Source organism: Lepidochelys kempii, chromosome 19, assembly GCF_965140285.1.
Source record: "Lepidochelys kempii isolate rLepKem1 chromosome 19, rLepKem1.hap1, whole genome shotgun sequence".
NCBI lineage: Eukaryota > Metazoa > Chordata > Testudines > Cheloniidae > Lepidochelys > Lepidochelys kempii.
This window is the reverse complement of record NC_136398.1, coordinates 11,481,132-11,508,834: the sequence shown is the minus strand read 5'-3', so window position 1 is coordinate 11,508,834 and position 27,703 is coordinate 11,481,132. Positions and strand designations below refer to the sequence as shown.

Here is a 27,703-nt window from a genome sequence, read left to right as displayed (position 1 = left end):
ATGGAGCTGTCCACACTGCCCGGGGCTGAAGCCGACGCCGAATTCTTCTCCAACGGCAGCCGCCTGCGCGCCTCGCCCTGGGGTCCCTGCCCCAACCAGAGCTTCAACCACACGGGGCTGCCCGCGGCCAAGGACCCCACCTCCATCGCCATCGCCATCGCCATCACCGCCCTCTACTCCGTGGTGTGCGTGGTGGGGCTGCTGGGGAACATCCTGGTCATGTACGGCATCGTCAGGTACGGGCAGGGCTCCCACCTGGGCCAGGTGTGTGGGGGGGTCACCTGCACGGCTCCGGGGGGGGGCACTAGGTGACAAGCCGGGGCAGGCTGTCCAGAAGCCAGCGTAGGTGTAATGGGACGGGATATTGTGTGTGTGTGGGGGGGGGGTGCTTGTGTGCAGAATGGGGGGTGTGAGCATGTGTGTGAGCAGAATGTTGTGTTTGTGTGAGCAGAATGTTGTGTTTGTGTGAGCAGAATGTTGGGTTTGTGTGTGCAGAATGTTGTGTTTGTGTGAGCAGAATGTTGTGTTTGTGTGTACAGAATGTTGGGTTTGTGTGAGCAGAATGTTGTGTTTGTGTGAGCAGAATGTTGTGTTTGTGTGTGCAGAATGTTGGGTTTGTGTGAGCAGAATGTTGTGTTTGTGTGAGCAGAATGTTGGGTTTGTGTGTGCAGAATGTTGTGTTTGTGTGAGCAGAATGTTGGGAGCGTGTGTACAGAATGTTGTGTTTGTGTGTGCAGAATGTTGGGTTTGTGTGAGCAGAATGTTGTGTTTGTGTGAGCAGAATGTTGGGTTTGTGTGTGCAGAATGTTGTGTTTGTGTGAGCAGAATGTTGGGTTTGTGTGAGCAGAATGTTGTGTTTGTGTGTGCAGAATGTTGTGTTTGTGTGTACAGAATGTTGGGTTTGTGTGAGCAGAATGTTGTGTTTGTGTGTACAGAATGTTGGGAGCGTGTGTGTACAGAATGTTCTGTGTGTTCAGAATGTTGTGTGAGCATTTGTGTGGGTACAAAATGTTGTGCGTGCATTTGTGTGGGAACAGAACGGGGGGGGCGGGGTGTGTGTGTACAGAATGTTGTGTAAGCATTTGTGGGTGGATGTATAAAACCTACATATTGGAGTATGGTGGGATGTATGTGAAAACTAGTATTGCATATGAGAGCGAAGCCACAATTTGTGTATGTGTGTGTGTAACAGAGCACTGTGTTCAGAGTAGCAGCCCTGTTAGTCTGTGTCCGCAAAAAGAAAAGGAGGACTTGTGGCCCCTGAGAGACTAAGCTGTAGCTCACGAAAGCTTATGCTCAGATAAATTGGTTCGTCTCTCAGGGGCCACAAGTCCTCCTGTTCTTTTTTTGGAGCACTGTGTGTATGTCTGTAAAGCAACAGAGTATTGTGTGCGAATGAAAAAACACTTGTGTGTGTGACAGTGTGTGTGTCCGTGGAGGGGAAGGAAGGTAAGGGGAGAAGACAGAACCACTAATGTAACTGGTTCCAAACGCTGCAAGTCCCTTTAGTTCCTAGCTGTGATTCATACAGTGTTGGTGCTGAAAGCTGTTCACAACCCAAGGTCTAAAGCTGACCATGCTGCATTTCGGAAAAGGTGATGGCTGGAGGTTAGCCGACTGTCAGTGCAATCCTAATGTCCTGCTGTAAAAACCAACCCTCCCGAATCAGTGCCATCAGATGTCAATGGGATCAAATCAGTTGTTCTCACATCTTAAAGTTGCAGAAGGAGCTCTGCATAAGAACCATGTCCGGTGTATCTGCGTGTTGAAAGCTTCACTGGTGATTAAGAAGAGAGGGCGGAGGGCTCAAATCCTCAGCTGGTGTAAACTAGCGTCGCTCCATTGAAGTCAATGGAACTACGCTGAGGGTCTGGACCAGTGGGCATATTTATTTCCCACCCATGAAAAGCTGACACAGCCCGAGCTCATAAACGCATTGTTAGCCTAGAGGCTATGAGTCACCGTTCACGTGTGTCTATGCACAACCTGGAAATAAGCAAGGTGCCCATGTGTTTTTCCTTGTTATTTTTGACACACATGAAACATACAATGCCTAGCTTTGTTAGCAGGGAATTCATGCAGTGAATTTCAGAATCCTCCTCAAGTGACTGAGTCTCACAGCTAGGCTGAGTGCCCTGGCTGTAGATTGCAGTTAGCGACTAAAACACCCTACAGATAACTGAATGGAGATTTTCCTTATCAGTGGACAGTCCCTCTGATCACCGCAGATCTCAGCCTAATGATTCTGGCCTCGGGTACAGTCTAATATTACCTGAATAGAGACGTGCTGTTGCTTGCTATAACAGGTGAATAGCTGTGCTTTTCCCATGTAGGAGCCTGATCCAAAGCCCACCAATGGCAATGGGAGTCTTTTCATTGCTTTCAGTGAGCTCTGGATCAGGCCCTTAGCCTGGCTCACTAGAATTCAGAGCAAATTGGGCCCTGGAAATGTAGGGCCAGATCCTCAGCTGCTGTTGGTGTATCTGCAGTGGCTTTCAGTGGAATCACACCTGTTTACACCACCTGAGGATCTGGCCCTTAGCCTGTAGAATCTCTTTTGAGATCACGTTCTTCACAGTTCTCATTCATCTTCCCATCAGTCTCATAGCACACCCTCACTCCTGATCTGTCACAAGGATCAGGAGTTCTGGGGACTCCTGGATGTCCACACCGTAATGCTGACTCCCTGTCTATTCTCTTACAACAGTCTGTGTTGGCTCAAGAGCACAAGGGGCTGTAGCCACAAAAATGAATGCCTTCACTCTAGGTTTCTAACTCCTGTTGGAAGGGCAAGGACAATAATCCCGCTGCCTTGGCATAGGGAGCTTAGAAGTTCCTTTACTCAAGACAGCAATTCTGTCATCAACTGTTTGTTCTGTAGGATGGTAGACAGTGTGCTTAAAACAAAAGCCATGTTCTTTCTGTACCCCCCACTGCTCACCATAACCCTCACTGCACCGGATCACTGGGGCTGTCACTCCTCTGGTACCAAATTTACTTCTCTCCCACACAAACCTACCAGCACTTCCTGGGTGATGCCTCTAAATTATTGATACTGGGCATGCAGAATCATCAAACTTGGGGCCAGATGCTGATGCCCTTACTCCATTGGTCTCACTGAAAATATCTCACTCTTCAGGGCTCAGGTAGCAGCATCTGGCCCTGAGGTTATAGAAAACTCAGTATATTTTAGTAGATAAATCCAGCACCGTCTCCAGTCAGTTTCACACATTTAGAACCTGGCGGGTCGTGAGTTGTGTACTTTGCTCTTATATAGGGTTTTTCATCTGTGGATCTCAAAGCACTTTACCAAAGTAAGTATTATCCCCATTTTACAGGTAGGGAAACTGAAGTATGGAGAGGTGAAATTATTTGCCCGTGGTCACACAGTGATTCAGTGGCAGAACTGGGACTAGAACCCACATCTTCAGACCCTGAGGCAACATTGCCTCAGATTTAAGAGGCAGCCATCCGCTTGAAACTTTCACTGTGCATTTTTCAGTTGCAATGTGAAAGACCTACAAGCCTGTCATCATTGCTCAGTCGCCAACTCCAGTATAACCAGGCCTTTGATTGGGACTGGGACTCAGTCTTGGATAACCTCGACGGGTAACTTAGAGCATAATTTTCAAAAGTGCCTAAGGGACTTCGAAGCCTATATTGGGACTTAGGTCCCTACGACACTGAGGGCCAAATTTTCAAAGGTACTTAGGTGCACAAAGATACAGAGAGGTGCCCGGGAGGAGTTAAATATCTGAAAAGCTGGTCCTTGAAAGGGTTGCCCTTCAACTCTAAGGGCCTGGTTTTCTGGTGCTGAGCCCCCCCTGCAGCTGAATATTCTCAGGCACCTCTGAAAATCAGGTCCAGGATGCCCCACTTTTTTATCCATTTGCAAAATGGGGCAATGGTGCCGACATCACAGAACACTGTGCAGCTCCAGTCAATGTCTGTGACATGCTTTGAGAGTCTCAAGGAAAAAAATGGTCTAAGTGTTGTTATCAACATCATAACACGCACATAAGAGGCTAATGATGGGTAGCAATCAGAGGTAGGAACTAAATAAACTGTTTATTATGTGTGCTGTTGTAAAATGGCAGCTTTATTCTACATTGCTTTGATTTACAATTTCCACCGCAGCTGCAGAAATTAGCAAAGATTTGTCTGGAGCGTGGGTTGGAAAAAGAAACCCTCTTGCTCCCCTTTCATCCCACCACTCCGTTTGTCTGAAGGGCTCATCCTGCTGATGAATGGCAATGAATGAAAGCTGCCAAGTTCCAGGAGGTTAATGATTCCCTTTGTTGTGGCCTAAGTGGCTATTGTGAAATCTCTGGTTTTCAGCCCCAGACACGAAATATACCAATTCCCCAATCTGGCCATTGGCAGGGCAGCAGAACCACACTCTCGCGTGCGGCGCCAAAAGGCAAGTTCACAGGAATTTAGCGCAACAGGGCAAGATTGAATAAACCTCATCAAAATCCCAACTTTTCGCTATTTTCAATTTTCCTCTGCCAGCACATTCGGTACATAGCAACCAGCACACCAGGTTGTTCCAGCCTGGCTTTGGTTGTGCAGGAAATAAATGGTGTGACTCACATGAAGTAAGTTACCCCACAAAACACAGACTGCATCAGGGCTGGAAGAAACTGAATGATCTGTGCATGATCCATCCTGCCCAATTCTGCTCCCATTGAACTCAATGGGAATCGCAATCCAAACAGGCCCCTTTATAGGGAGGTTTTCATTCTGTAGTGAAATCAAATAGGTCAGTGCAGGATTCCCCCCTCCCTACCCTGTCTCAGATATAGACCTGAAAAGGATTTTTTAGGACCTGATTCTGCATCATTGACACAGCTCACATTGACTTCAATGGGAGCAGGCTGGGTCTGATCCAAAGCTCATTGCAATCAATTGAAACACTCCCCTTTGGCTTTGACAGTAGCCTTTACAAGATTGGACCTTTACTGATTAGTTTGAGGGGGCTGGAGTAGGAGAATGTACAGCACTATGAAGCCTCGACTCTTGAGGTAAAGTACAGTATGGTTAAACTGCTCAAACATTAGCTATCATAGTATGTTCTCTGCAGCATCCTAGCAAGTAAAATAACACAAAGGTGTGCATCAGTGCCTGTATAATCTTTAGGCTGCTTCCGTCATGTGTTTTTAACCTTTGCAACCCTCACGAGCTGGCTGGGTGCGTGGAGGGCAGACTGTGTGACTAGCAGATCAAACCGGGCCTGATCCAAAGTCTGGGGGGGATTTTCCACTGACTCCAGCAGGCTTTGCATCAGGCCCATACCGACAAGCAAATTAAAACATCAAAACCATGCAGTGTCATTGTGAAGGATGCATGTTACTGGCTCTTTAGATACCTGAAGCTGGATCAGGAAAGAATTGTCCAGAAGGGCTCTTTAAAAATCCATTCGGATTTAACCCATTAAGTAACCTAATTGTTACCCGCGACCTCTAAAGCTTAAAGATCTGTCTAGGGTCATATCTGGAGCCTATTGCTGTGGGCTAATGACCAGTGGTCCGAGACCCTAATCGATTTAATCCATATGAAATAACCAATTGCCCATTCTACAGCACCTTCAGTCCGAGGCTCTGAAAGTGCTTTGCACAGAGGAGCGACACAATGCACTTATCGAATTTCACACACGTTTTTTCTGAGGAGCAGCTTCCTTTTCTCCCCCAGTCCCAGCCCATGTGCTGAAACCAGCTGCAAATGCAAAGACCCCCGTGGGCTGGGAATCTGTCCCAAAAGTAAAAAGCATGGACCCAACCCTGTACCACCCTGGGCCATATTCTGCTTTCAGTTGCACAAGTGAAGTGGCTCCATGTACAGGAGCAGACTTGCCCCTGCAGCACCTCCTGCTGGTCATTGGGGCATTAGCTCTTTCCAGTGCAGAGCGCCCTCTGCAAGCCAGTTATCCGCACAGCTCTGGCCCCTGTGTCCCTCACAGACCCCAGTGCCCCTTTCTCTGGGTTCTGCCCCCTGGCAGCACCCCCACACTCTGCCTCTGGGTCTCCCCTTCCTGGGGGACCCCTAGCCCCCTATCCTCACCTTGCCTCAGTCTGGGCTACTGCCAGTCATCACCAAGCCCCCGCTCTCTGGGGCAGACTGCAGTGTAAAGGCCACTCATCATAGGCAAGGGGGTTCAGACCTGTTGCCTTCCTCTGCCTCCCAGTACCTCTGTGGGCCTTGGACCAGGCCTTACAGCCTGGGGAGTTGCCAGCCTGGAGCACCCCACTCAGCCTGCTCCTTCCCCAGCACTGCACCACCCTCAGTACCCTGTCATCCAGGCCCTGCTCTCACACGGCCTGGAGAGAGACTCCTGGGCCCCTGGCTCACAGCCTTTTTATACAGGCCAGCTGGTGGCCTGATTGGGGCATGGCCCAGCTGCGGCTGCTTCCCCAATGAGCCATCCCCAGCCACAGCCCTCTCCAGGGCTGCTTTTAACCTCTTCTATTTTAGGAGCAGGGTAGCCACCCCGCTACATTCCACTTAAATCAATGGCATCACCAGGGCCGGATTAAGACCTTTAGAGGCCCTAAGCATTGAAAAGATTATGGTCCCCCCCCCATATGTAATTCAAAATAAAAACAATACTATACCGTAAAATAAAATTTTATTTTTCGAAATGACACAAAACTTACATGTATGCTGAAATTAAAATAGCTTCTTTCTAGATTTTCTGATTGCAAAATTCTGGATACGTTCATTGAAGCTGACTCGACGAAGCATGTCTGCTTCTATACACACTAGGGAAAGTGAATCAAGCCTGTCCTGGCACATTGTTGTTTTCTGAGGGTTTTTTATTCTTTTCAGCTGAGAAAAAGAGAGTTCTGCAGAGCAGTTAGTCATCATCAATGTTAGACAAATCCGTCGTGCTGTCTCCACATTTGGAAATACACGTTGTATTCCCTCTTTCAATATTGTGTCATGAAGATCAATGTGACTGGATTTTATTTTTCCTGATTCATTAAACTTTGCGCAAACTGCCGTACTTCATGTTCAAGTCAACAGGGTATGAGTCATCTAGCTTTTGGGAACCCTGTGAATGTTGTTCGTCAGATAAGTCCATATCATTTAGAAAAGAAAATCTACTTGATACTTCTTTGTACACTTCACCTCTTCTCTTCATATGAGCTTCAAGTGTACCAATTATAGCACAGTAAGTAGATACGAGAAAATTTGTCTCTAGGATTCAATGCTGTTTCTGTTGCACTGCTGTCATTTGCTTGTTTTTTCCTGATTCGCTTGCGGGACTGGGCTTCTTTGTAGTTAGTATCAGGCAAGATATCTTTTGATAGGTCTTCAAAGTGGTCTGCTAATGATTGACAGGGGTCTGCACATGTTATCGAATCCAATTCTTTTTCTTGGAGAGCTTGACTTGTGTGGTAAAAGTGTTGTAAAATTTCATTCTACATGGTCAACATGAATACAAACTCTAGTTCTTCCATCTTGCTGGCAATGTTTTCTGCCTCTCGTATAGTTTCTCCCTTTTGTGATTGGTCTTCAGCTGGACTTTCTAATGCAGCCACAATCTTCGAGTAGGACTCCAGAATTGCACTTGTTGCCACTGCACGTGCCTCCCAGCGAGTATTAGAAAGAGAGTTCAACACATGATCATTGCCCAAATATGTTTCAAGAACTGCCCATCAGTGTGTTGAGGCAGAGAAAAATGTATAAAGTAACTGGACTGTTGAGACACAAAGAACTCACTGCCACCGGACAACAATCAGCAGCACTGCGGCCAACAAGACTGAGGGAGTGTGCAGCACATGGAGTGAATATGGCATATTTCTTCGGTTCTAAAAGCTTCTTCTGCATTCCTTGCTAACGCCCTGACATGTTGGCAGCATTGTCATAAGATTGACCTCTGCACTTTGAGAAATCTATTTTGCAAACTTGGCACAGATAATGCAGTATTTGATTTGCCATTTCTTCACCAGTGTGGCTTTTCAAGTTGAGGAATATTATAAATGACAGGATCTGATTTCCTCGCATTATTTCGATCTGCGTTAGTAGGATGCCCCCCCGGTTTAGGTGGGGATAAGTAATAAAAAGAGAACAGAAAAACGGGGGAAGAGTGTGGAGTGGAGTGTAAGGAAGTCTAACAAAGTTCTGATTTTTCCCATGATGACTACTTCAATGCTTTTTTTGAAATATCAAAGTTTTTCCAAAAAAAAAAATCTCATTTTTTTGGTGCCCCCTGCTTTGCTGGTGCCCTAAGAACGTGCTTAGTCTGCCTACTGGGTAATCCAGCCTTGGGCATCACTCCAGATTTACAGTGTGGGAGCTGAGGGCAGGATAGAGCCAATGCTGTACCTGGGACTCGCCTGTTGATTTCAAAGGGAATGCCACGCATCCATGCAGGATAGGGTGCTAAAACTGCGCCCAGCATGCCATTCACATTCAAAGCTCACTTCAAAGCTGACTAAGGGGGGCTGGGGGACGATCCTGCAGGCCTGTGCAGACGAGTGGGGGGGGCAGGGGGCAGGAAGAAGGGCAGCAGGAAGGTGAAAAGAGCCCCTCCCGCCTTTTTCACAGATGCACGAAGCTCAGGAAGCAGGGAGGCCAGGACCTAGGCCCAGGCTGGCCAGCAGAGATAAGCCAATGACAGGAAGGAGGCCAGGGCACATGCTGGACCATGTGAGAGAATGTAGCAAGAGTCACTAAGGCTTGTGCCTTGGTTGCTCTCCCAGAACCACTGTCCCTGTCTCAGCCCAGGTGAGGCCGCTGCGGGAGGGGCCTGGCACCCACCTCCTCCTCACCCCCACCCTCTTCCTCCCAGTCCTTAAATCCAGGGGGCAGGACTGTGCTGGGATCCTAGGCCTGGCTGCCCCAGCAGGGGGGACAGAGTACAAGGGCTCTCCTCGTTTACGTACCCTCGCAGGGGATGGAGCACCTTAGTCCTGGCATCTCCGCAGCACAACGACAACTCCTGTCTAGTGCCACTGGTGGCGGTAGAGTCCCAGGCTGGGGATTTGTAGGGTGGTCAGCAGGTCCCTGGCAGATCCCTCCCACCCTGGGCTAGTGAGCAGAGCTGCAAGGGTGGGGAGGCAGCCATGCAGCCTGAGGGGTCCAAAAGGCACTGGGTCAACCTGGGGTACAAAGCTCCCACTGAGCTGTTGCCCTCTGCCACTAGAACTGACCCAGGGATCTTGCCCAAAGTGGATCGCACAGAGGAAAGGAACATCTCTGCCAAGTGCAGAATCCAGGGGCCCTCATTCGAAAGTGGAGCCCAAAAGGTCCTTTGATAAGTGATTCTTGCCCAAGATCAGAGAAATGCACAGGGGGAAGCTGGAGCTGTGTGACACGTGCCCATGGGCTTCTAGCCAAATCAGTCAATTCTAACGGGAGCACCCTTGGCCTTTTTCGTTCTGCGTTTTTGCCATGACCGTTGTCCTGACGTCAGATCTTTAAAATACCCCTTGAAAGAACCCGGCAGCAGCATAACTGCCCCTGCGAATGCCCAGCACGTAATGGCACTGTCTGATATAATGGCAGAAAATTAATCTTGGCGACTTCCACTCCTGCAGGAGCCATGTGTTTCCTCTACGAGTGCCTGATGCCCAATTTGCTAAGAGAACGTGTGTGTTGTAGAGGTGGAATTCTCAGATCCGCAGTGAAGTTCCTGGCAGTGTTTCTCTTTTAACCCCATCCGGGCGTTCGAGGGTTTGTAACGCCTCCAACTAACTGTTTAGAAAAGGTTTCAGGAGCGGAGCTTGGGCAGAACAAGGTAGAGCGGGGGGTAGAACTGGGGCTAGAGGCAGAGCTGGGCTGGGGTCAGAGCGGAGATGCAGCTAGGGGCGGATCTGGCCTGGAGGCGGAGCAGGCTTGGGGGCTGAATGGGGTTGGGAGTGGAGCTGGGCTGGAAGCATGGCGCTCACTCCACGCCCCCTGTGGGGGCTGGCCCAGGCCCCACCACATGCCCCCCTGAACCTTCCTTTGGGGCGCGCCCCACAGTTTGGGGGCCACTGCAGTAGTGAGTGTCTACCCTGAAGCCCTACCGCTGCTCTAGTGGTTTAAGTGTAGACGTAGCCTCAGAGATGTGTTGGTGGAGGGCAGCCTCACCTCCAGAACTTCTGTTCAGAGAAACCTCCCTTCAGCAGGGAGTCCAGGGACAACCTCTGGCAGGAGAATGAACTAAACTGGAGATTAGAGAGACAAGGTGCAGGAGGGACTATCTTTTGTTGGACCAACTTCTGTTGGTGAAAGAGACGAGCTTCTGAGCTCCACAGAGCTTGTGTCTCTCTAATATCTTGGGATCAACACGGCTACAGCAACACTGAACTGGAGATGACCGTAGAACAGACGCAGAGTAGGAGAAGGACGCAGTTAGTCCCACCCCATCCACAGCCAAGCGAAAAACCTACCCTCTTAACCCAGATGAGTGCCCTCAGTCCATAACCAAACAAACCCTGAGCCTGCTTCTTGGTGTCAAGGAAGGGGGAGAAAGAGAACATAGCCATTGGAGGGGCTCAGATACCATAGAGATGAGCGTCGTGTAGACAGGACTCAGCTCCCTATTGGTACAACAGGGATAAGGGGCCCGACTGGTACCAGAGATCAATAAATCCAGGTTCAGTTCCTGACTGTGCCGCAAACTCCATCCCTGGACAGGTTACTTCACGTGTGGTGATATGTCATCCTTGAACTAGCACCTGATTAAGCCACCCCGTGGTGCTGAATCAGTCCTGTGCTATGCTCCAGCCAATCCACAAGCCAGGAGCTGGTCTGGTGACTCTCAGGGCAGGTATATAAGCCTCACAGGAGAAAAGAGCAGCTCAGTCTGCCACATGTCACTTCATGACTTGGAACTCTCCTCTCCCTGGTAGTGGGGACAGAATCCACAGGTCTCAGCCTGCTCTTGACTCCTGTTTCCAGCTCTGAGTCTTAGCTCTGACCCCTAGGACCGACTGCCATTGTTCCAATCACTAGGCCTGACCTGCCGCACCTCATTTTCTGATACATCGTCTCCTTGTGCCTCAGTTTCCCATCTGTAAAATGGGTATAAGAATACTTCCCCTCTCCTATCCTTTGTCTGCCAGGTCTATTTGGACTGCAAGCTCTTTGAGGCCAGGACGCTGTCTCTTACGACACGTACAGACTGTGCCCAGCACAAATGAGCAGAGATTTTCATCAGGGCCTGTAGAAGCTACCGTAATTCTCCTAGTAATAATTTCACAGGATGTTGCAGGGCTGTGTCAGGTATAAGATCAAATCTGAAACTCATGCTCTGGTGGGACCTTAGCTGGAGAACTAGAGATACCAGCTGTGCTGGGGTTCCCTTCCAACCTGGCTCTTCCAACGCATGGAACCCCCTCTCCTCATTAGGCAATTGTGTGGGAAGGAGAGTGTCTCCTCCTTGCCCTTCAGCGTCCAGCTCTCCATCCCGGCGCGGGTGCGCATGGGAAATAATCGCGTCAGTATCGCTTCATTACGATAAACGGTTCAAGAGCAGTGCCAAAGTCCATTAAACCTCTTAGCAGCTGAAATCATTAAGCAAGGGGAAGGGATTCTCAGTGGCTGGAAACCAGGATCAGTCCAATCTTATTTTCTCTTATGAACTAGAGAATTGACATTTATAAGCTAATTAGGGAAAGGGACAAGATCATAAAGCTGGATTTTATGGGGCTGCAGAAAAACAAAAGAGTAATGGGCTAGAAGCCCAGCGTGATCCTGGCTAAGACAGATCCCCAGCCAGTGTAAATCAGGGCTGATCTATTGACTTCAACAGACATATGCTGATTTACAGCAGCTGAGAATCTGGCCCCTTGATTATTAAGTCCATTGTATCCCACGGCTAAGGAAGCAGCTCTGAGTCTAGAACCATGTGGTGAAGACACACTGTCCCTGGTAGAACTCTTGTGAGCCACTGCGGCTAGCACTGGGGAGCAAATTCTGCACCCCAACACTACAGAGGGAGGCTGGTGCAAGGCAACTCACCCGTCCATCAGCATTCCCCCTGTGCAATAGGGACATGGACGCAGCAGGGACATCTGACTCCACTGCTCCTCCGCAGCCTTTGGGGGAGAATTCATTCTGCCCCCCTCACTCCCACCCCCCGCCCCAAAGACATCCCTAGGGCTCCATCCAGCTCCCAGCAGAAGCAAAGTTCTGGTTGCCTCTAATTGGAGCGGGAGCAGGCTCAGAAGGGAACAGACCAGTTGCTCGGCCCAGAGTTTGCCTTTACCTGAACACTTGCCTGTGAATTCAAAGACTGTGTGTGTCTGCGGAGCCCGGGCTTACAAGAAGCCCCGAGCGTGTTTATTTGTAATGTGTAAAGCCTTCAAACCACTTCTGCCTTTCACTCCTAGTTTGGCAGTGACCTCTGTGCTAGGACTAACAGGGCCACGGCTGGGCTGTGCATCCTGGAAGTGCTGACCAACCCAGACCTGCTGAAAACCCTGGAACACCACGTCCGCACTGCAGCCAAACTATGTGCAAACCCACGTTCAAATCCTGCCTCCCCTTAAGCAGGGCGCTCTGACAAGAGGCTTTAAATACTGGTGAGGACACTAATGGCCCAGTTTGCAAAGATACTCGGCAAGCCATGGAAGTCAATGGGAGCTGCAGGTGCTCAGCTCCTTTGAAAGTCAGGCCATATCTGTATTAGCTACCCACGCTCCTTCCCCTACCACGATTCCCAGGTCGCAGTGTGCACAGAGTCTCGGGTTTAGCATATTCTGGGGATGAGAATCAGCATCCTTGTGAATCTGACTGTGATTTTAAGAGAACGCAGTGGGTCAGCCTGAAATTATTTCCCTAAAACCTCCTTGTTCACCCCATTCTTGTTTCACCCCAGCAATAATCAAGGCTTCACATCCTCCTCCATGTCATGAAAACTTCTCCTTGTGGGTGGTCCCACGGCCTTCGCTGCAGACCGTCTTCTGTCATTGGGTGGGGGCTTTGAGTCTGACAAGTGACTAAGCCAGTTCACCAGCTAAGCCAGTTCACCAGCTTTAAATCCCTGGTGGCAAAGAGAACGTTGAGAGAACGTGCTTGTCGTCTTGCGACAGGGGCTGCTGTTCTGAGGGAGTCAGCTAAGCCGTTTAAGTCTCCCACCCAGTGATTGTGCTGCAGGACTGGCCAAAGGGCTCCTTGAACACAGCCTCAGTGGGCTCATGGTCCCCAAAGTCACGGGGGAGTCAGACAGGCCAGTTAGTGCAGGTACGGGAGATGCCACTGGGCATGCCTGGTAGAAAAGCATTGACCCCAAAGGAAGCAGCAATCATGAAGGAGGCGAATCCACTCCCCTGCACCTGGCCCATATGGACGGCCTGGACCCTGGGGAGACGCACAGAATCCTGCGCTTTCCAGAGACCACAGAGCTGTACAGCCATGAAGTCGCTGCTATGACCCAAACCCAGCTCTTCTGCAGGGGGAGGGTGGGAGAATCTATAGAACAGCCGCTCCTCCAGCCTGGCCCAGGCCTCACCTCCACTTGATCCCTCCCCATGTGATGGTGTGAAACTCGGCACCACACAGGGGGTGTGAACCCCCCAAAATCTTGGCTCCCCCTGACTTGAATGGAACTACTGTGTGGCTGTCTGGATAGAGCCGGGCAGGCCATGGCAGGATTTGCTCCCAGATAATGTATGAAAATCCATGTACCTAGCTGTGCATATTCATAAGACCAGTTTTGCCACCGTCCTGGCATTTAAGTTCAACAACCCATGAAAGTTTTGGAGCGGGGTGCTGCAGTCAAACATGCCCACAGCTCCCACCTGCACATGCAGAAGGCATAAGTGCCTATCTATGCTCCCTTCCCGCGGGGACAGTTTTGCTGCTGGTATAATTGGGCGGGGCTCTGTTGGACCTGCTTACACCAGAGCTGAGTTTGGCCTAGAGTGTTTCGCAAGGTTGATTCTCAAAGAATCAATCTTGAAGCACTTGCATGAGAGGAAAGTGATCAGGAACAGCCAGCATGGAACACAAGGGAAGGCCATGCCTGACTAATCTAATCGCCTTCTATGATGAGATTACTGGTTCTGTGGATGAAGGGAAAGCAGTGGATGTATTGTTTCTTGACTTTAGCAAAGCTTTTGACACGGTCTCCCACAGTATTCTTGTCAGCAAGTTAAGGAAATATGGGCTGGATGGATGCACTACAAGGTGGGTAGAAAGCTGGCTAGATTGTCGGGCTCAACGGGTAGTGATCAATGGCTCCATGTCTAGTTGGCAGCCGGTATCAAGTGGAGTACCCCAAGGGTCGGTCCTGGGGCCGGTTTTGTTCAATATCTTCATAAATGATCTGGAGGATGGTGTGGATTGCACTCTCAGCAAATTTGCGGATGATACTAAACTGGGAGGAGTGGTAGATACGCTGGAGGGGAGGGATAGGATACAGAAGGACCTAGACAAATTGGAGGATTGGGCCAAAAGAAATCTGATGAGGTTCAATAAGGATAAGTGCAGGGTCCTGCACTTAGGACGGAAGAACCCAATGCACAGCTACAGACTAGGGACCGAATGGCTAGGCAGCAGTTCTGCGGAAAAGGACCTAGGGGTGACAGTGGACGAGAAGCTGGATATGAGTCAGCAGTGTGCCCTTGTTGCCAAGAAGGCCAGTGGCATTTTGGGATGTATAAGTAGGGGCATAGCGAGCAGATCGAGGGACGTGATCGTTCCCCTCTATTCGACATTGGTGAGGCCTCATCTAGAGTACTGTGTCCAGTTTTGGGCCCCACACTTCAAGAAGGATGTGGATAAATTGGAGAGAGTCCAGCGAAGGGCAACAAAAATGATTAGGGGACTGGAACACATGAGTTATGAGGAGAGGCTGAGGGAGCTGGGATTGTTTAGCCTGCAGAAGAGAAGAATGAGGGGGGATTTGATAGCTGCTTTCAACTACCTGAAAGGGGGTTCCAAAGAGGATGGCTCTAGACTGTTCTCAATGGTAGCAGATGACAGAACGAGGAGTAATGGTCTCAAGTTGCAGTGGGGGAGGTTTAGATTGGATATTAGGAAAAACTTTTTCACTAAGAGGGTGGTGAAACACTGGAATGCGTTACCTAGGGAGGTGGTAGAATCTCCTTCCTTAGAGGTTTTTAAGGTCAGGCTTGACAAAGCCCTGGCTGGGATGATTTAATTGGGAATTGGTCCTGCTTTGAGCAGGGGGTTGGACTAGATGACCTTCAGGGGTCCCTTCCAACCCTGATATTCTATGATTCTATGATTCTATGAAGGTGCTTGCAATTTGCAGAGTTACATTGATCGCCAGGTAATGAGCTAAATAACGCTGAACAAGAAACAATAATTAACACATAGATAGAGGAAACTAAGACAGGTGTTTATAGGCATCTCCAAACACCTTGGGAATGTGTAAACAGCAGCTTTCAACTTGTCTGGATTCATGTGGTACCTAGATACAGATAGAAGTTTGCCCTGGTGTCCTAGATCAAAAATGTTCCTGACCGCCCACTGTTGGCATGGCTAGAGAGACAGGATAGTCTTTGTTGATTCTAGCTTCAGTTTCCATCTCTCCCTCAGATTGTCTGTGTGACCCTGGGGGAGGTCACATGGGGCCAGATTCTCAAGGGCTGGGCACTCACAGCTGGAGCCCGATTTTCAAAATAACCAGCCTACCTGGCTCTTATCTAGCGCTTTTCCCACTAACACAGCCACGCCTCCTGAGTCCCACCCCAGCGCTCTATCCACCAGCCCTCCCTGCCTCCAGAATAAACAGCGCCCCAACGGTGTTGCCTAGGAGTTGACCCGCATCAGCTACTGGGAAAGAAGCGCTGTACCCTCCACACGGTGCAAAGAGAGGAAACAAAGCAAAGCCAAACCTCTGCCCTCATGTGCACTAGCTTTGTAAAGAGCTTGCTTAGATCAACAAAGACAAATACTTTACTCGCCAGACAACAAGGTGGGAACTTGCTGCTTTAGTCCACTGCAGCACAGCATATCCTGCGGGAAAAGGGAGTACTCCCACTCACACACCAGCAAGCAAGGGAAGGGTGGACCATGGTGCCATCCCATAATGCTCTTGGTAACCCTAGCCTGACCAGTGCAGAGCCAGTGGCTTCCTTGGACTTACCCCTGATTGACATTGGCGTGCGAGAGAGCAGAGCTGAGCGAAGTGGGACAGATCCTCAGCTGGATCTCTTTCTTTCGCACTCAGGGTGCTAGCATTTTACCCCAACGTTGCACAGGGGTAAACGGCCACTCAGGGCAGAGGTGGCCAGAACCAGGCCCTGCTAGTTTTTAAGTCACTGCATTTTAGACCAAAGGTAACTTTTAGAACTGCCATTCCGGGGTGGGCTCACCTGAAGCCCTTTCGTTATTTACCTGTAAGAACAGGCACAAGCCATGCAAGAATCCTTCCTCCCACTTTGCCGCTAACCTTTCACTCTAACCAGGAGGGACCACTTCTGGGGGGGACGCTTAGCTTTTTCCCTGTCTCTGGGCAAGCCTGAGGCTTTAATGGTGACAAAACATCCACTGGTTTGCTTTCCTCCTTCCTGTGGGATTCTGCAGCCTTTCTGTTCCCTTTTTCCCAGGCCTAAAGTCTGTTTCATTCTCACACTTCAATCCACTGCCGATTCACTGCCTCGTTAGCCCGGCTGGTTTAGCAGCTGGAGCAGTGTATGTGTGCCCCTCTCATAAATGCAGACTGGTTGTGCTTTCCATCTGGGGGATCAGAGGAGAACCCCTGACTGGATTATCCAGCCCTCTGGGGTAGGAATATGGCCCATGCCCCTGCTTTGAGTCTTTTCTGTGCTTTGACTATCCTATTGATCATGGCGGTTTCTCCTTTTGGTCTGATTTGCGGCTCACCCCTACACTTTAATTGGGTGGATGTGCGGCCGTGTCCTTGTTTTAAGTGCTTTGCATATTTTTTTAACCAAAGGGTTAGTTGTCTCCACACCTAGTACATGAGGGTTAATGAGAACACTTGGGACCAAATTCATTGCTGGGGTAACTCTGGGTGAAATTGGGGAAGGTACATGTGGGATTGAATGTCACAGAACCAGGCATCTCTCAGTCTGGGGGCAAGGATGGGTTTGTACATGAGACGACAGAAGCGATATTAATGTTCTAGCTTTGTAGCTTGCACTTGTGTTTAATTAGCGAGGCCAGCTTTATGTCAGCCCAGCACAACGAGGAAGCCTGCTGAAGAGTTGTGCTTTGCACTGGCTTGAAAGCGACTCCTGGCTGGAAGATGGTTTAGGCTCCTGTTTTATCTCTCCCTTAACTGTTTGTCATCTTGGGTTTGAATAGACATGAAGGCTACTTTGTGATTCTTCCCTATACAGCAACTCCACGGTAGGCTTAGGAAGAGCCATGTTTCTTCTATCCCACCTAACAAAGTCACATTCATTTTCCCCCTCTTGAAAACAATGGGGCACCCAACCTTTAGTCCTTGTACTTTACCAATGTCAGAGGAAAGGAGTACTTGTGGCACCTTAGAGACTAACAAATTTTGTCAGAGGGAGTCTGCTGCTTCCAGGTACCCCGCCAGGCCATTATCTTTTAAAGATATGAAATGACTTGCATGGCCTGGGGTCATGCACAGATCAAGAGGAGGTGGGACACATGGTAGCTCAGGGCATATACCGGACACAGAGAGGGTTAAAGGTGAAGTGAATGGAATAATCTACCTGCCACTCCACTGGGGAATCTAATCTCCTTTCCCTATGCACAGGTACTTCGCCATCCATACTAAGGGAGTGGTGGGCCTGGTGGTAAGGTGACCAGGGTGTTTTGTGTTCTTGCACCCTCCACCCCCACTCTGTTTCAAGGGTTGGCTAGCGTGGCAGTGTGGTCTAGTTGTCCAATTAGCAGGCTGTGCTCTTGGTCTGCCTGAGATCTGATCCTGGCTCTTCTGCTGCCCTGCCTCTGTGGACGGTGAGCAAGTCATATGGCTCCTATGTGTAACTTCAGCAGTTCGGCCCACCTGCAAGGGGGAGCACTGGCTGCTCGAGAAGAGGAAAGAGCACCTCCAGGTTGTGTCATGGGATCTGCTCCTGGCTCTGCCAGACTTCCCATGTGACCTTGGGCAAGTTGCCTAATCTTCCCAGGCCTGAGTTCTCCAGCTGGGAAGCAGAGGTGATGCGAACACCAATGACACTTCCTCTGGGATGTGCCTCTTTAGATCAGAAGCCCTTTGGACTCTCTCATTAAGTGTACACACAAGGGCGAGCACAATAGGGCCCTCATCTTGGCTATGGCTTCTAGGCACGACAGTAATATTCAGGGCCGTCCCTAGGCATATGCAGAATACGCACCTGTGGCCCAAATTGCCCCAAATTTCATGGTGCCCTAGGCAGCTGCATGCTGCATACATGGCAGCACGAGCTCCGGTGGCCAGCCCTATCCCCCGGCTACCCCCCACGGGCTGCACGCACTGCAAGGGGCTGGGCCATTCCTAGGGACAACTCCCTCTGCCCCACCTCTTAGTCTTCGCCCCTGGCCCGCCCCCATTCCACCTCTTTCCCCCAAGCCTCTCCCCCAGTGATGGATGCAGCCCGGAGGATTACCAGGGGGCCTGCGCCAGCAGCAGGGGTCGGGCCCGACCCCACACTCACAGGCAGCAGTGGGAAGCGAAGCAACCCGGCCCCAATCCGCTCCACTCTGCCAGCTCCCAACCGTGTCCCTCCGCTTCCCACTGCAAATGAGTGCGGAGGGGCAGTCTTTTCCCCAACACCCCCAACCCGAGCAACACGGCTGGGATGGGGGGAAGCGGAGCAGGCTGGGGTTGGGTCGTTCTGCTGCCGGCGCCGGGCCCCCACTAATCCCCTGAGCTGCTCTGGGCCTGTGGTGCCCCCCAAAGCGGCCCCCCCACAGATCCTGCCTCCCTGGCCCTAAAGGCCTTGAGTGCAGCCCAGACCCTCCGTGGGGGGTGCAGATGGTGCTCGGGCTGTGTAGCGCACCATAATTGGTAGGGACAGCCCTGGTAATATTAGTTATTAATCACCATCATCATCCCTGCCCAGCAGGGGCGTTGTGGAGATTAACCAGTTAACATGGGTTCTGCGCTTTGAACGTGGGTGAGGAGCGCTCAGAATTAAGGAACGACTTTCCGAGGGGAGAACACAGTAGGGGCTCCCCCTCCACCACAGCACGCAAGCGGATCTTTTTCTGTTTGGAGAAAGGAGGCTCAATAATGTACCTACAGCCCTCCGCAGAAAGAGTCTGACGAAAGGGGAGCGAGGTGAGAGACTACACAGCCCATTTCCCCACCCCCACCCCCCCGTTACAATTTAGTGTGAGAACAGTGTGTTTCCATTACAAAGGAACCATCATCTTGGAATAATAATTTCTCCATGACCAGAGGCCCGTGGCTGGCATTTAGCCAAGGAAAGGTTTCTTTTGCTCTGCCCGCATGCTCAGCCAACCATAGATCAAAACCTAAATGACACTTAATCTCCTCAGGAAGAGCGTCTGCAGGGATCTCTGGTGTTTAGCAGTCGCAGGCAGCGCCATAAACTCCTGCTAAGCGCCGAAGCTGCGCCCGGGGACTGTGAGAGGATTTCCAAGCCATGAATATTGGAGGGAACACAGCCTCTTCTCTTTCAGCATGCGGCTAACGCAATGCTGCAGTCAGCAACGTGCTCGCTGAGCAATAGATTTTACACTAACTAAATCCACAGAGCTCCCGATAAAGTGCCCAGTTAGGGACAGATCGTGGCTGCCAGCAACTGGCCACGTCAGACTGGAAAAGCAGAGGGTGCTGCAGGGCAGGGCTGAGCTCTATGTGCAGGAAGCCCAGATCTGGGATAGCTGGGTGGGGGTTGTAGGTCAAGACTGGAGGGCATGGTTGGAATTGCATGGGGAGCGGGGGAGCTCCAGGGGTTCTGCAGATGAGGGTTGGGCTGCGTGTTGGTGGGACGGGGCTGGCACAGTGTGGTGGGCACTCCCAGCTGACTCACCCAGAATTCCCCTGGAGGCTGTAGGGGAGCAAAGGCTAGAGCATGAGCTCTGCCACTCATTTAAGGGGTTGCTGATGCCCTCCATGTGTAACACACTGGCACAGTGGGTGCCATGTCCATCTCTAGGGTTGGTCCATATAACAACCTACTACTGCAACCAGCTTACTGAGTTACTTCTGTAGCTCACAAAGCAGAGGGGCCATGCTTTTATTGTGAATGGTACTGGGTTCAAATCCTGCTCCCACCCAGAGGGTGATCACACTTGCATTCAGGGAGAGTAAGGGCTAAGATTGTGGCTGACTCCATTGAAAAGGGGTCAGGATCACGGGCCAACTCTTGCACTCCAGGCTTGGGCCAGCCACAAGGTCAAGTTCACTAGGGAAGAGTGTGTAGGGAGTTACTTCCTTCTGGTGTGTCTTTGCAGCAGGAGGGTACCCAGATACCAGACCTGCACCACATGACGGGGCCTGGCCGCCAGTCAGTCCCTAGGCTGTGGTGCACATCACTAATCAGAAAAGGCAGGAGACCCATTGTTACTTTGAAGCAGGAAGGGCAAGATGCTACCACGTACTGTGCCTTTCATTCCACTCCTACTACCCTGGACCACCTGGTTCTCAGGTGCCAGGACAAATCATGCAGCATAACATACACAGCAGACCCTGCCTAAGCCTCTGGTGCCTACCTGTCCATAAAACTCAATTTTCATGGTCCGGCTCATGACTGACCACAACACCTCCCAAGGCTGTGATGACCCCCTTCCTGGGCAGTCATCAGAACCGAACACCGATCACACCTCTTCTCCACTTCAAGCAGGTCTGGTTTGCAGCATGCCCCTGTGGTGGACAGACTCCGCAGCACTCCAACCAACTGGGGAAGCGAATTCCAAAGTCAAGAACACTTGGCCAAGACCAGACTGGGGCTATGCCCGTAGATCTTTATGAATGCTGGGAGCTTCATAGATTCCACAGTTCAGAACCCTGAAGACCTTGGAACCCTTTAGAATATTCAGGGTTCTAGATTTTGACTCATGCAGGAATGCGGCCTTTTAGACCTTCTGAGGGTGGGATCCCATCATTTAAAGGGCAAAAGGAAAAAAATTAATTTAATTCATGTTCTGAACATTCTCAATGTTTCATGAGGGACCCAGGACCTCATTCCTAGTGCCTTTATGAAAATAGCTAATTGCATTTGTTTCTACATGTTTAATATGCATTGAAACATTCTGCAAACAGGAAGGAGCGTCTTAATGGTTAGTGCAGAATACAGTGAGAAGGCAAAACTCTTGAGCTCTTTTCCAGGACCTGCTAGCCATTGGCTGTATTGATTTTGTATAAACTGCTTAATCTCTTGGGCCAGATTTTCAGAAGAGCTCAGCTCCCATTTAGGCATCTAAATAAATACCCAGATTTTAGACATCCTGAACAGTGGTTTGAAATAAGCAGCTAAATTATTCTGGCATCTCAATAAGCAGACAGTCAAAAGACATCAGCATGTCAGGTGCACATTGAGTGCTGAGCACTTCTGAAAAGCTAGCTGTAAGTGTCACAGTAGGAGCTGCTATACACAGGGAAAACCTGGCCCAGAGCTCTTCTGGAAATGTGTCCCTGAATGCCTCCATTTACCTGCTCTAAAATGGTTCTAATAATCATGTTGTTCTGGGCTCCATTATATAAAGTTTGTAAAGTCTTTGGGGAAGCTGAGGGGAAAAAAGCTACAATTCAAAGAAATATTATTAATCATGATATTTCAGCACGCTAGTTCCCTTAGGTAGCTGAATGGATTTCTGCAAGCAACCTGATAGAAAACAAAACTGAGTAGAAAGAAAGAAAGAAAGAAAGAAAGAAAGAAAGAAAGAAAGAAAGAAAGAAAGAAAGAAAGAAAGAAAGAAAGAAAGAAAGAAAAGCAGCCAGCCATATGAAGAAGGTTGCCTAACTGCTTCTCTAGCTGCAGAGATAGATTAAATTGGTTTAATTTGAAACGAGGCCTTGTCTGAAAGACTTTTCATGTCTTATTACCTCATCTTCCTTTGAATTCTCAAAGCAATAGGTTTTCTCTCCAATCTAGCTACAGAAATGATTACTACCTCCTTGTTCAGCTAATGGGATTAGAACCTCGGCAGGGTCTGAACTTTATTCTACTCTTTTCCTAATTAGAGCCCCAATTCAGCCAAGTACCTAAGCATGGGTGTAATTTTAAGGAAACCACTTAAGCACGTGTTTAAGGCTATGGGCTAGTCTACGCTGGCTGCCGTAGCAGTGCTTTAATGTGGCTTGTGTAGTCGCGGTGCAGCGCTGGGAGACAGCTCGTCCAGCGCTCTAAAAACACCACCTCCAGGAGCAGCTCCCAGCGCTGGTGCACTGTCTAAACGGGCGCTTTACAGCGCTGAAACCTGCTGCACCCAGGGGGGTGTTTTTTCACAGTCTACATTCCAAAGACAAATCGACCTATGTTACCTCTTGTCTACACTGGCCATTCACAGCGCTGCGACTTTCTCGCATTAATTACTGAGGTGGCTCATGTCCACGCTACCGTCCGTCTGTCAGTGGTACGCATCCTCACCAGGAGTGGTTCCACCGCCTGAAGTGTGGAGGACTGAGAGCCAGGGATCTCAGCTCCACGCAGATCCCCAGGCCTGCTGGGGTTTCTTGCCTCCGGCTGGGAGAGCCACACCCGGAGTTCAGTCGGCTGCCCTGCTCCTGGCAGGGGGCAGTAGGGTTTGCAGCAGCCTGGGTGGCAGCCTGGCTTGGAGTGGAGGCCGGGCAGCAGCCTGGCTTGTGAGCCAGCTTTCTTGTCAATTTCACAGCTCCAGCCCTGGTGGGTGGGAGGCATGGTGGGGGAGAAAGGGGAGCAGGAGCGGTAAGAGGCGGAGCGAGGGTGGGGCATGCTCAGGGGAGGGGGCGGAGTGGGGGCAGGAAGAGGCGGAGCAAGGGTGGGGCCTTGAGGCAAGGGGCGGAGTGGAGGCAGGACCTTGGGGCAGAGTTGGGGGTGGAGCAGCCGTCTGGAAAGAAGAAAGTTGGTACCTGCGCTCAACAGTATTTAGGGGTCTTAATCCCATTGGTTTCAATACCTAAATACCTTTGAGGGTCTGGGCCTTAGTTAGTCTCCACCCAGCACCCATCTCCCCTTGACACTGAATAAAACTCTGATGCACTTTAACATCTGTCCTTCACTTTGTGCCCTCAGATACACCAAGATGAAAACGGCCACCAACATTTACATCTTCAACCTGGCCCTTGCAGACGCCCTGGCGACGAGCACGCTGCCCTTCCAGAGTGCCAAATACCTGATGGAGACCTGGCCCTTCGGGGAGCTGCTCTGCAAGGTGGTCCTCTCCATCGACTACTACAACATGTTCACCAGCATCTTCACGCTGACCATGATGAGCGTGGATCGCTACATTGCCGTGTGCCACCCAGTCAAGGCTCTGGACTTCCGCACCCCAGCCAAAGCCAAGATCATCAACGTCTGCATCTGGGTCCTCTCCTCTGTGATTGGCGTGCCCATCATGATCTTGGCTGTGACCAAGTCAAAAGGCAAGTGAACATGGCCCTTTCTGGCCCTGCGATCCATTGACTGGAGCGTATGCCAGCGCCAATCAACCCTCCTGTAACAGGAGGACTGACACCGAGGTCAAAGTAAGCCAGTACGGCATACCGGCAAGAGCCAGTATGCCTTGCTGGACCGGACCGGGTTCCCCAGGCTGGCGCTTTAAAGGGCCCCAGGGCTCCCCGCAGTGGCCGGAGCCCCAGGCTCTTTAAAACGCCGCTGGAGCCCTGCCACTGCTACCCCAGGGGCTCCGGCAGCGGGGCTTGGAGGGCGCTTTAAAGGGCCCGGGGCTCCCAGCCGCCTCTGCAGCTGGTAGCTCTGGGGGTGATTTAAAGGCCCCGGGGCTCCCAGCCGCAGCCAGAGCCCTGGGACCTTTAAATTTTGATTTAAAGGGCCTGGCCACACCTCTTCTGGTTGAGGCCATGCTCCGCTGCTCAGGACTCCTGAGTACCAGTAAGCCCTTTAAGTTACTTTCACCCCTGACTGAGTCTCAGGCCTCATCTACACTTGTGGCGGCTCTGCACCACAGTGAGAAAGAGGCTGCGGGGTGTAGCTATAACGCAGCAGTAGAAGGCTCTGGCCGGGGAGAGGCAGTGGCGAAAGAATCCAGCAACCCGGAGCTCCCAGAGCCTTTTCCCTGTGGTAGGGAAAGACGCCGGCTGCAGGGAGGCAATCGGATACTATACTCCATAAGTAAAACTGTTTCCCCTTGTTTATTTCCCCTCCTACTGTTCTTGTCAACTGCTGGAAATGGCCCACCTTGATTATCACTACAAAAGGACCCCCCCATCCCCTCCCCCTCTGCCTCCCCCCCCCGCCCCGCTCTTCTCCTGGTAATAGCTCACCTTTCCTGATCACTCTGGTTACAGTGTGTATGGTAACACCCATTGTTTCATGTTCTCTGCGTATATAAAATCTCCCCACTGAATGCATTTTCCACTGAAAGCATCCGATGAAGTGAGCTGTAGCTCACGAAAGCTCATGCTCTAATAAATTGGTTAGTCTCCAAGGTGCCACAAGTCCTCCCGTCCTTTTTAGTGCTGAAAAGAGCAGTGTAGCTGGAGGAGGTGCTGCGTGGGCGTGTAGCAAGCCATTCGGGGTACGCACCCTAGGGCTCTGGCATGTCTGTACTCTACTCACCTAACCAGGGTCTCCCTGTTCACGCTGCTGTCTATACCGTGTTAGCTGGGGATACGTGTAAGACATGCAGGTAGATGCAGCTTCAGAGAGCTGCAGGCTAGAGGGGAGGGATGGTGCAGTTAAGGCTTTGGGCTAGGACAAAAAAGTGCTGGCTTCCATTCTTGGCTTTGCCCCAGACTCCCCCCCCATGCAGATCACTGAATGCCTCAGTTCCCCCCAAAACCATCCCACCTCCCTTACATGGCTGTTTTAATGCCCTCGATCTCCCAGTGGTTCCTCTCCTGCCCTGTCTCTTAGCGAAGGTGATTAGTTCTGATCTAGAGCAGGCTGGTTGGTAGTGGGATGTCGCCATCAGTGTCCATTTGGCAGCTTCCCTGCAATGAGTCCTTGGCCCCATTTTCAGAACACAGGCATCTGCATCACAGGGATCGGTGTTACAACTGGCAGTCTCAGTAACCTCCGCAACTGAATGGGGCCTGGAGGCCTTTCAGAGTAGCTGACTCTAAGAACGGATTTGTGATCAGAGGAAGGGCTTTATCATTACACATCCATAGAGGCTTCTGTTTAAGAATCTCAAGCCATTTATAATTTGAACAGCAGCAAGGCCCAGAAGCCCTAACTCAGTATAAAGGTCCCACTGTGCAAGGTGCTGTACATACATCAAACGAAAAGGTGACCCCTGCCCCCAAGAGCCCGCAATCTATGTATGCTTTACAAACATTAATTATCCCTTACAGTGTAGCATGAGACAGGTAAATAGTGTTAGACTGATTTTACGGATGAGGAAACTGAGGCACCGATAGGTGAAATGTAGCACTCCAAAACTCAGACCAGACCCACCCTGAAGTTTGGAGCAGGGGTTTGGATCTGGGTCTTTGGTTCTGTACCCAGATCTCATTAAAAAACTTTTTCCCGGCCATTAAATGTGTCAGTGGCAAGAGTTTTGGAAAGCCCCAGTTGTAATTGCAAACAACGATCCTTTGTTAGTTTTCAGGAAGGTTACAGATCAAGTAAAAGAAAAGGAGTACTTGTGGCACCTTAGAGACTAACAAATTTAGTACAGATCAAGTACTTTCTCATCTTAACACTAACACACTTTTGAGCTAGGTAATTTCAGGGATATACATGAAGTAATCCACAGGTTATAGATAAGTGAAGACAATACTATTAACAGTTCCTTTGAACTAAACTAACACACAAGTGAACTGGCCTGATTACATTACAATACCTTTTGACGCTCCTTGGATTTCTATTAGCATATGAGTGAATTAGCCTGCAGCCCTGTCCTGAGCTGACACCTGGGTAGACAGCATCACACCAAGTCACCAGCACTAACCACTAGGCAACTCTCCATCTCATCCAGTCGGAGAACACTTCACTCTCTTTGATCACTTGATCACAGACCTAAAAGTGGCAATTCTTCAACAAAAAAACTTCAAAAACAGACTCCAACAAGAGACTGCTGAATGCATCTGATGAAGTGAGCTGTAGCTCACAAAAGCTTATGCTCAAATAAATTTGTTAGTCTCTAAGGTGCCACAAGTCCTCCTTTTCTTTTTGCAAATACAGACTAACATGGCTGCTACTCTGAAACCTGCTGAACTGGAATTAATTTGCAAACTGGATACAATTAACTTAGGCTTGAATAAAGACTGGGAGTGGATGTGTCATTACACAAAGTAAAACTATTTCCCCATGTTTATTTCTTCCCCCCCCCCCCCCCCCACACACACACACTGTTCCTCACACGTTCTTGTCAACTGCTGGAAATGGCCCACCTTGATTATCACTACAAAAGGTTATTCCCCCCCCGACCCCCCGTTCTCCTGCTGATAATAGCTCACCTTACCTGATCACTCTCATTACAGTGTATATGATAACACCCATTGTTTCATGTTCTCTGCATATATAAATCTCCCCACTGTATTTTCCACTGCATGCATCCGATGAAGTGAGCTGTAGCTCACGAAAGCTTATGCTCAAATAAATTTGTTAGTCTCTAAGGTGCCACAAGTCCTCCTTTTCTCCATCTCTGAAGCACTCTGTTTAGCCAGCATTAAATCAAACCAAGAGCAAATGTTAGGAATTTAGCTGGATCTGTTTGGAAACTGACAGATGCCAAGGTTGGAAGCTGCACGCACACAGACAGAGCTGTCTGCTGAAAAAGGGTGCCCGGTGGGCTGCATGGAGGATTGTGGGGGTGGCAACTCTGAGACAGTCTAATCATTTGAATACAATGGGAGACAGCATGCAAATAAGGCCTATTGTATGCAAAAGTAGGCTCCTACTCTGGTGCAAATTAGGCCTGTTGAATTCAACTGCAGTTCCAATTATCCTGCAGATGTGATCCCCCTTGGTGCTAAACTGTTAGGAGTATTTAATTATGTTGATGTAGAAATACGGGAATACATTAGGAGTTCCTTGCCTATGCCGTTTTAATAAGCAGAGGGGGCTGTAAATGCACACCTGGGGCAGCTGATTACGGGGGTATTCCTCTGGCTCTGGCTCTCTCTCCCACCTATCCACCACTCTCCCTTACCCTCTCTCCCCTGCAGATGGGATCGTGCTCTGCATGCTCCAATTCCCTGATCCCGCCATGTACTGGGACACGGTGACCAAGATCTGCGTGTTCATCTTCGCCTTCATGGTGCCCATCCTGGTCATCACCATCTGCTATGGGCTCATGATCCTACGCCTCAAGAGCGTCCGCCTTCTCTCGGGCTCCAAGGAGAAGGACCGCAATCTGCGTCGCATCACCCGCATGGTGCTGGTCGTGGTAGCGGCCTTCATCATCTGCTGGACGCCCATCCACATCTTCGTCATCGTCTGGACGCTGGTGGACATAGATAAGAAGAACCCCTACGTGGTGGCCAGCTTGCACTTCTGCATTGCCCTGGGTTACACCAACAGCAGCCTCAACCCTGTCCTCTATGCCTTCCTGGACGAGAACTTCAAGAGGTGCTTCCGGGAGTTCTGCCTGCCCTTCCGGTCCCGGATCGAGCAAAACAGCTTCTCCCGAGCGAGAAACACCACCCGGGAGCGCGTCTCCACCTGCACCCCTTCCGAAGCCCTCAATAAGCCAGCATGACTAGACATGGACAGCCACCAGCGGGGCTCCCGTGGCCGCAGAAGGG

The 27,703-nt window shown here is 50.2% G+C and overlaps 1 protein-coding gene across 3 annotated transcripts; it reads left to right on the top strand.

The window, feature by feature from the left end:
- Positions 1–27,703, top strand: OPRD1 (opioid receptor delta 1). 3 transcript variants are annotated; one of them, XM_078849404.1, is made up of 4 exons: positions 205–236; positions 23,067–23,408; positions 24,706–24,716; positions 27,125–27,703. In XM_078849404.1, the coding sequence occupies exons 1-4, from the start codon at positions 220–222 to the stop codon at positions 27,655–27,657; spliced, it is 903 nt and encodes a 300-aa protein (XP_078705530.1). In that variant the 5' UTR covers positions 205–219; the 3' UTR covers positions 27,658–27,703. The 3 variants fall into 3 exon arrangements, with proteins under 3 accessions (XP_073173650.2, XP_078705530.1, XP_078705529.1); XM_073317549.2 differs by lacking the exon at positions 24,706–24,716 and having other exon boundaries at positions 1–236; positions 23,067–23,416; XM_078849403.1 differs by lacking the exon at positions 24,706–24,716 and having other exon boundaries at positions 23,067–23,415; positions 27,121–27,703.

What these genes read in the sequence shown, in the direction of transcription:
- OPRD1 (XM_073317549.2), top strand. Translation starts at nt 1, where the DNA reads ATGGAGCTGTCCACACTGCCCGGGGCTGAAGCCGACGCCGAATTCTTC. An exon ending in GTCATGTACGGCATCGTCAG is followed by an intron (nt 237 to 23,066) that starts GTACGGGCAGGG and finishes TTGTGCCCTCAG; the next exon opens with ATACACCAAGATGAAAACGG. An exon ending in GGCTGTGACCAAGTCAAAAG is followed by an intron (nt 23,417 to 27,124) that starts GCAAGTGAACAT and finishes TCTCCCCTGCAG; the next exon opens with ATGGGATCGTGCTCTGCATG.